Source organism: Atractosteus spatula, chromosome 9 (genome assembly GCF_055471065.1).
Source record: "Atractosteus spatula isolate fAtrSpa1 chromosome 9, fAtrSpa1.hap1, whole genome shotgun sequence".
NCBI classification, from domain to species: Eukaryota; Metazoa; Chordata; class Actinopteri; order Semionotiformes; family Lepisosteidae; genus Atractosteus; species Atractosteus spatula.
Window position 1 is genome coordinate 10,306,883 of NC_142714.1, and position 9,516 is coordinate 10,316,398.

The following is a 9,516-nucleotide window of genomic DNA, read 5'->3' on the forward strand; positions in this document are numbered from 1 at the left end:
ATTTATAAAGTAATATTATAATACACGTTAGCCACTGTAAGCAGAATCTCTACCCGACACAAAAAAAATCAAATCCATACATACCTGAAGTGTCCTTTGCATTCCCCCAGAAAGACAGTGGTTGAAATTAAATCAATAAATCATCGCCCATCTCTGTTGTTACCACCAAAGACCTTCACAGGACTTTCTTAAACGTCCTTGCTCTTGTCTGAGAAGTGGGCATCTCCAGGCTTGTGTCGCCATGTATCTGTTGCAACAGAAATCCGTGGCAAGGTTAGTAATGTGCAAGTTTAGCGCTATTAAAAACTCTTCGGGCAGCCCCTAACACGCACCGTCCGGAGTATATAACCTCAGTACCTACATAGTTGCGGTGTTTCAAGAAGTTTTCAGTCTTACCTGCACTAACTTCGCTTCCTCGGGAATTCCCAGTCTCTCTTCTGAAAACTTCAACTACAGTATTATGGACGCTTACTCGCTTGTCATGGGGCAGAAGCAGTTTCGGGAGCAGGGCGTGACAGTATGTGTTCTTCAGAGGGTCGCCGAGTCTCTTTTGCGCGACTCTAGATCTGTAAGGTTGTTATAAAAAAAAGAAGAACAAATTCTACCGGTCTGTCTTTCCCCGTGGTGCACACTACGATGTCAGTGAAACCCTTGCTTCGGTATTTAGGGAAGCCGTCCGGTGAGCCGGTTGAGTCCTCGGGGCGCGAGTGGGGGGTGTTTTAGTGCTGTTTTTTAATTAATCGTGGGGTTCAGGGGACGTCATGCTCACCTTTCTTCTCTAGAAAGTCCTACTATCTGGGACTGAAAACAATGCCCTCTGTTGTCCCTCAGAAGACGGTAGCGGTTGTATTTATGGTGTGTGTGTGCCTGTGTGGGGGGAGGTGTTTATAGTAAAAGCAACATTTTAAAATGTGTAGATAATAGATCCAGCAGGGCTCCCGTGTATCCGCCGCCTCTATCAACCCTGACCCAGGAGGACTGGAGACGTTGGACGACAGCAAGACTGTTCGCTCCCCCCCGTAGCGCTATTGCGCTGTACACTGGCGTGTTATTATTATTTTCCCTCCTCTGACTCCGAACTGGGTACGTTGTCAATCAGGCTCTCGCTACCATTGGCTGGGGAGTTTGCGTCAAAAAGTTGCTGGTGAGATTTGTCTCTCAGCAAATCTCCCTGAGAGAGAAACAGACCTCAACCTTCCAGCCTCTCTCATTGGACGGCGCGCTCTCTCCAAGCCCAACTCCGCAACTTCGCCAGAAAGATCAACAAATCGCCACCGTATGTATTTTCAATTCTTCCCCAGGATTTCGCCACCGCTTCGCAAAATGTCGCGCAAAATGTCCAGGCTTGAATTCGCCTGATTTTTCTCTTCTGCTGTTTTTTTTTCTCTCTTTCTTACAGGATTTCCTTACTTTCAAGTTTTTTTTTTCGGGGGGGTGGGGGCACAAACCGAATTTCGGCCGAACCCGCTCCCGGAAAATCAGGTAAGAGTCATTCCCGTGTGTTTTTGAGGACTGTGTTTCGAATCCCCTTTTTTTATTTTACGACGTAGAAGTGCAGCACTCCGTGGAGATTTATTTTATTTTTTTCCCGCAGACGGCTGTTGTAGAAAGAAATTGGTGGGCGACAAAATAAGTTTTAGTCTATTAAACGAAGTCTGTCTTGTAAAAATACATGATCGGAATTAAAATGGCTATTTAGCTCCACATAGTAATCAAATCAAATCGTTGTAATCCGAATTAGCTGGTAGAAAAACTAGATTTCACGGCGGTACATTAGGCTACCGAAAACTCAAGCCTACTGCACAACGTGTTACCTGTGAAACCGCTTGTACATTTAAGCCTGGAAATAAACATACAGGATGTATCGTGAACAAAACGATTTACTGTGTTTTCGAATTTTGCTTCCACTACACGGATTTATATTTAAAAAAATAGCGTTGTAATTATCGTTTTACGTTGTTAAGATATTCAGAAACTCCTGGCGCAACTTTCGCCTGTTCGTATTTCTTCCGAATTCCGCTGAATGTCCCCACTTGTAATGGAAATACAGGCGGACAAAGAGCGGTAATTGAGGAGGCGTGTATCGGAGTCTTTCTTCCCCGAGAAGTCCTGCTCTCTCCGCCCCCCGGCACCCCGATTTCCACTGCTGCTCGCCTGTCCCCCCTCTCCGGCAGAGCGCGGGCAGGCAGGAAACCGTGCAGGAATGGACCGGGTCAGGCGGTCTGGGCTGCACGCCTCCGTTTGCGGTCCACTATTCCCTCAGATCCTTCAAACTGCAATATATTCCCCGGTCCCGAGAATCCCGTTTCCGCCCAGACACGGTGATCGATGCAGAAGACTACAAACGAATAGTCTGTATTAAAGCGGTGCTTTAGTCATCACACAGTTCGGCTACTGTGGTCGCCGGTGGTATCCTGGCAGTCGTTAAATCGATCAAACGAGGTTTTTGCTGTACGAACCGAAAGGATATTTTAATTCTGGAATATCTAAACTGTTTCTGTGGTATTTCGTATGGCGTCGGTATATAAATCGAACAAATATCAAACTGAGTTAGAAATCAACCCTTTTCTTTCGTGTAACTCGTCCTGAGAAATTGTGATTACTGCCCAACCAAACGGGCTCTGTGCTTCTTGAAATTGCTCTTCCGTTGGAAATGCAACTTTCATGTAAACGAATTAAATATTGGGTGTTTCTATACACGAATCCCGCATGGCATTTGTATCAGTATAGTCTACACGCACAAAATAGACTTTTTGCTCAGTATAAAAACGTATCTTATGAAAATTAGACATATGTAAAATTATACTATATAATTTTCATTTTGCTGATGTAAAAACATAAGATACCTACAGTATATATACATTTGGATGTAACCTACAAGATTAGCATATATTTGAATTAAATATCGTACAATACATGCATCGAAGGGATTTTCAGTAATATTTGCTATTCGTTTTTTAAAATTCTGAATAATTTTGTTGGAGTTTTTTTTGGTTTTAGAAATGTATGGAATTAAATTGACTTACCCGTAAACCAGTGGTTAATTTATATTCCCCGCTCGTGTCCGAGGGCTTGTACCTTAAGAATCTCCGACACATTAACACATATCAATAAATATAGGAACGCTTGGGCTCTGACTGACTAACTACTCCCGTTCCAATCTGGACCGGAAAAAAAAATACGTTTACAGAAATGCAGGCCTTTAAAAAAAGCTGCGGCCGACCATCGGCGAGGCTGCGTTTTTTTTATAAACAGAATGCCAGTCTATGGTTGTTGTTTTTTTTTTTTTTGTTTCATTTTCATCAAGCAGAAAATTAATCAGCCCAAATGCGCTGCAGAGTCGAGGTTAGCGTCCTGTAATTAGGGAGCGCGTGCCACCCGGATTATCTCGTTAATTTATCAAGAAAAAAAAAACATTTATTATAATTAATTCTTGGACAGGGTAATTATTATTGAACGGGTGAGGAGCAACTGGTAGACGAAGGTCTGTGCAAAATAAAGTGACAGATTGGCCCGGTTAGCTGTTAGATATAAAAACGTGCAATAGTGGCCTCTTGCACTCAGGCGATCTCCGTTCCTAACAGCTTCAGCTCTGCAGGTATGAACCTCCGATTTTTATTCACAAACTGGAATTGAATGGAATTGTGGGTGTGACAAAACTAGGGACTTTCGGAAATCCTAAAATTTATACCAATGGGATGAAAAGAAAAGTGTTTTCCTGTTTAATGTCGTATAGCCTAAATCTACCTGAACTGTAACTGAATACAGAACTATAGTCTTATTGCTTGGCTTTAAATGTCTTGGGAGAAATAAGAGATTCGTATGTATATTCATTATATAGTCGTATTTTTGCGTCATCTTTGTTCATATTTATTTTAGATTTCAATAATGTTTTGGCGTCTTCAACCCATTTGCCTTTTCGAATATTTTGACACCAAATCTATTTTTTATGACGTGCTGGATAATTGCAAATTAAATTAACGATATCACACACACATATACTTGTATATGTTTACTTATATATATATACTTACACATATACTTGTATGTCAGCACTAAGTGTTACTGACTTTATAAGAAAAAGGGTTGTTCCTCCGAGGTGAGTAAAGGAGTTTAGTTTATCTGGACTTCTGTGAGCTGTATTCCTCTCACCTTTACAGTTTAGGTATGGTGTTGCATTCGTGGAGTATACAAGAGGCCCAGGAAAAAAAAGGTTAATTATATCCAAGAAAAAAAAAAGGTTAATATTATTTTTAGTGTATTGTTTAACTGAACTTTGGGACAAGTTTCCTTTGAGGAAACGTGTGGTTTAAGATTTTATAGTCGCCATTTTGAAGATTCTCAGTGGCTCCGGGAAACTTGTAAAACACAAAAGTGATGATATCATGGGAGGGATCAGATAATATTATTACAAAAATCTGTCTTAGCAGCACTTGAGAAAGCTGATTGTTGCCGCGAGGGGTTGTTATCCAGTACGCCGTGGTTCCTGAAAAGTTCGAAAAAGTTGATAATTTATCTATTGCACTGGTATCTTATTCTGAGTTTTCTTAAAAGCTGAATTTTGTCAAGGATTTTTTTTTCTGTGCAGCAGTTTTGTAATAATGTGGTGTAATGTAATTATATATTATTTCCATGCGGGGTATGATTCCTGGAATTCTTTTTTTTTTTAATCATTTTAATTTCTCGTTATCAACTAAGGTTATACAGCTCCCCATACAACCAAGGTGGATGTTAAGATTTTTCCAAAATCGTTACCCAGTTTGCAAGTTGTAGTCGGTTTTAACGCCGTAAATGAGCAAAGAGGTGTTGTGACAGCGGGTAAAGAATGAGTTTGTAATTGAAAGTTGATTGTTTGTTTAACGCAAGTCTCTTTAAACACTTGTAATCAACACCTGTCGATTGCCTAATAAACTTCTTTTTTATCTTCAAAATGAAATTACCGGAGGCGTTAATTAGTTGGAAATGACGAAGAGTAAAAAAAAAAAAGACAGCAGCATGTCTAGTGGAACTGCAGAGTGAGAGAGTTGCTCAAGTTTCTGGTTATTTGCTGAAGTACTGGTGTTTCACATTTTAATGACATCCTATTTAAATTGACAGCGATTTCTATTATGTAGACAAAGCCCGCAGATATAATTAAAACGAAGAAGCGGTGCTAGCTTAATGGCTACAAAATGGGGAGCGAAGAGTTTTCTTCATTGTTTCTTTGTTTCTCGCCAACGGGGCTTTTGTTATCAGCATTATTTATCTGGCCAACACCGGCCTTTGTCTCTCCAAATGGCCCCCAATCAAGTCTACGTTGGAAACAATTAGCTGGTCGAACCTATGGGTCCCTATGCAAATTGTGCTCCTTGTTGCTGCCCAGTGTGTCTGCATTTGAACGAATGTGTTTTGTTCTCCGAGAAGGCGTGCTGCAATTATGGGGTGTAGCTTTTTTTTTTTTTTTTTTGGGACACGTTTGTCAGGCAAGAGCATCACTCAGTTCACTGGGACAGCTGGGGGTCCAGGGTCGCCTTAAGAGCACAGAGCGAGCAGGACGGCGCTCATTCTGAACTTAGCGCCAGCAGCTACAGGAACAGCGAGCCCATCCCGCAAAGAAGCCGAAATCCGAGCAGCCCGTTCCGCTCACACGCAGCCTCCGCGTTTCTGTTTCTGATCTGTCGGACAGGTACTCACCTCTCGCCAGCCGAGGGCCAGAAAGAACCAGCGAGGACTCCGAGGGGGCCTTCTGCTTGCTTTTCGCCATTTTTGCCAATTTGTCCCTCCAAACCAACTTTAGCATGATGTCGTATCTCAAGCAACCACCTTACACAGTCAATGGGTTGAGTCTAACTACCTCTGGGATGGATCTCCTCCATCCGTCCGTAGGATACCCAGGTAAGCGCGCCCACTCTCTGATTCGCTACCAGGGTGCGGGGTTTTTACTTTTTTTTTTAATTTAGGGAACAATTTTTTTCTGCTTCTAAAAGGATTGTAATTTCTTTTTTTAATTGTTTACGAAACGAAGCGGCGAATTCCCAAAATGTCGTTGTTGCTGTTGTTGTTGGTAGTGTTTATTTTTTTTGTTTCTTAATGGACTGATTTTTCAGTTTTATATACAGGTAAAAAAATATTAGTACTCGAGATTCACCCCAAAACATATAGAGTGGATACATGTAAAAAGTGTTTGGTTCTCTTTTAAACTTGACTGGACATTAATAATTTGGCGATTGAATAGAATGATATAACAAGGCCACATTGTGTTTGTAGAAACTCTATGACCAGAGTTTTTTTTTTAATGTAGCTTATTTTTCATCTAACGCCGAAGGCGTTAACATTTAACTACCTAATAATAATGTAGTTACAGAAACTTACATTTCTTACCGATTTTCTACAATTTATAATAACCCTTTAGGAAAACGGAAATTGCATTTATCTTTTAATTGCGCGTATGCATTTGTGTATTGGGGTATGAGCGTATAAAAATACGCATGTTTATTAACGATAACGTTATCATATGTGGTTTTATTATATATGATTTAAACAGTGTTTAAATATGAATTACCTTGTGATGACTATGTCAAAGCTCCGCAAAAAAAAACTTTTCGGATTTTAACAAAATTCACAATTCATTTGTACACTTTTGTGGCTGTTGGTAAATTCCCAAATTATTTAAGCACCACGCCCGGCCTCAAACTACATGTACTCGAATGTATTTTATTCATCTGCAGCAACGCCTCGGAAACAGAGACGGGAGCGGACTACTTTCACCCGCGCACAGCTCGACGTCTTGGAAGCCCTTTTCGCCAAGACTCGCTACCCGGATATATTCATGCGCGAGGAGGTGGCTCTGAAGATCAACCTGCCCGAGTCTCGTGTACAGGTGAGCAGGATCACCGCGAGAGCACAGAGGGGTGATCCCGCCACGGCCCGTGACAGACTCCCCCTCCCCTCCATGTTTCTCTTAGCAGCCTCTGGGGAGAAATTCAGAGAAGCTTTTAATATGAACCCTATATCCCCCTCCAGTATAAACCCAGTCTTGTACAGTGTGTGTGTGTTTTTCAATTGATTGCTCTAATCGCCGTGAACAGGGGCTCTCTCACAAAATTTAATTTAAAAGCAGAGACGTGGCTTAAGAAGGTGATTTTAAAGTAGAACTGGGGCACTCTCAAGTTGCGAGAGGTAGCCGAAGCAAACGAGTAATGAAACGTGTGATTATTGCTATTATTACTACTTTATTGTTGTCCAAAATATCTTAATTCGTTTGTGATCTAGCACACCTTGAGTTAAGCATTCAGGACGCACTCGATTTAACAGCGCTATATGAACAGGATTAGGATAATTATTAAGGGGGCCACAAGAAATACCACTTATGTTTTAAAGACAATTTAATAAATCGTGGCACCACTTCCTCTGTCATTATTTTGTATTTTCTCAATATTTGCGTGCCCGTTGATTCCCTTATTCACTCGCCAGTTCTGTGACCGATGCGCTGCTGTGTCGTAGGTTTGGTTTAAGAACAGGAGGGCGAAGTGCCGCCAGCAGCAACAGCAGCAGCAGAACGGGGGCCAGAACAAGGTCAGGCCGGCCAAGAAGAAGAGTTCTCCTGCCCGAGAGGCGAGCTCCGAGAGCGGGGCGAGCGGCCAGTTCACGCCGCCTTCTAGTACCGCCGTCCCGGCCATCTCCAGCAGCAGCGCGCCGGTGTCCATCTGGAGCCCGGCTTCTATTTCTCCCCTCTCCGACCCACTGTCTACCTCCTCCTCCTGCATGCAGAGGTCCTACCCGATGACCTACACGCAGGCGTCAGGATACAGCCAGGGCTATGCCGGATCTACTTCCTATTTTGGCGGGATGGACTGCGGGTCGTATCTTACCCCGATGCACCACCAGCTACCCGGGCCTGGATCCACCCTGAGCCCCATGAGCACCAACGCGGTGACCAGCCACCTCAACCAGTCCCCGGCGTCTCTCTCTGCCCAGGGCTACGGGGCATCGGGGCTAGGATTCAACTCGGCGGCAGACTGCTTGGATTATAAAGACCAAGCGGCCTCCTGGAAGCTGAACTTCAATACTGATTGCTTGGATTACAAAGATCAGACCTCGTCTTGGAAGTTCCAAGTTTTGTGAAAGAAAACGTTGACGCTGGACAGTTCCAACAATAACACGTAACGATAATGATCATCTAGTCCTGCCATCTTCCACTAGACATGCGAGTAAGAGACTGGACATTTCTGAGATGTTTCGGATTGAGGAAGGGGTATTGGTGGATCCCTTCACCGCCCTGCTCACTCTTTGACCATCACACGGCGAAAAACTCTGGCCATGAACTTTTTTTTTTCCTATTCTTATTCACCTCGCAGGGCGCAAACAGACGACCGTCTCCTTGTCTGCGTGTATGTGTGTGCGTGCGTCTGTCTGCGAGAAGGACACCTGTTGGATCAGGCGAAGGAAAACGCGGAGCGAACTCTTCTTCTTCGCCACTTTGATCAATGCCACGGAACAAATCGTTATCCCAGAGAAAAAAAAACAGTAAGAAGAGCCAATCTTGGTTAAGTGCTTGGAATGGGCAGGCTTTCCTTAAGCTTCTTAAAACTTGCCGACCTGCTTCCCCGTTGGCAAGCCAGAGACCCTTTGATTCGGGGTGGTGTGTGTGGACTGCGCGCCCCCGCGGCGATCTGGATGCACTATTTTATTTAAGAAAAAAAAATAATGTTTATAAGGAATCAATATGTAGTTTTTAAGAGACAATCAGTGTGTGTCTTATATAAATGGTACATATGTGTTTTTTATCTGTGCTAGCCTTCGAAACTGTGATCTGTTGTATTGTATGCAATTTGTGAGCGCCTTCGCACCAGCGAAGCCGCTCTGCTGTTATTTTAATAGGCTTATAACTTTTTTTCTGAGCAAAAAAAGTATGAATAATGATAAAATAATAAAAAAAAAAGATTAATTAAAGAAATCCCAGACTGCCCGAAAACTAAAACCGGAGAGGGTCGGTGTTCGGAACAAATAAAAAGGAAAACTTTCACCCATCTCCCCATTTCGTCCCGCAATCTTAACAACACCGTGAGCCCTAGGATCCCGCTTGTGGGTGTCTTGTGAGCCGCCAGTGCACCGAAGCAGTGGACAGTAATTAAGGTCATGTCATCTGACCCCTCGTACAATAACTATTTAATTAAAACTGGATTTTTTTGTGTGTTTGCAAATGTTGATAGAATATTATATATAAGTATATATGCATAAACGTCAGCCTTGAATTTCGCACACATGTATGACTACATTAAAGTCGTTCTAGCACAAATCCAGTTGTCTTCCGCTCTTCCTGAGTTTAGCCCGCGGCGCTGAAAAGAAATAAAGATTCAAAGTGGAAAATAATTATCTACAATTATCTGGTGTTTTGAGATGGAGTGTAACACGATTAACTGGCCTGTACTATTAAAGATAGATCTTTATTACATTTTAAAAGGGTGCTTTCGCTGTTACAGTGATTTTTTGAGGTTTGCTGGTACTCGGAGGTCAGGGTAATTCCCATAACAGCAA

General features: G+C 42.5%; 1 protein-coding gene across 1 annotated transcript; it reads left to right on the forward strand.

Annotated features, from left to right (window-relative positions):
* Positions 1 to 1,449: 1,449 nt before the first annotated feature.
* otx2b (orthodenticle homeobox 2b) lies at positions 1,450 to 9,277 on the forward strand. Its single transcript, XM_088925035.1, has 4 exons — positions 1,450 to 1,482; positions 5,666 to 5,874; positions 6,708 to 6,859; positions 7,483 to 9,277. Exons 2-4 carry the CDS (start codon positions 5,778 to 5,780, stop codon positions 8,101 to 8,103), a joined length of 870 nt encoding a protein of 289 aa, XP_088781161.1. The 5' UTR covers positions 1,450 to 1,482; positions 5,666 to 5,777; the 3' UTR covers positions 8,104 to 9,277.
* The last annotated feature ends 239 nt before the right edge of the window (positions 9,278 to 9,516 follow it).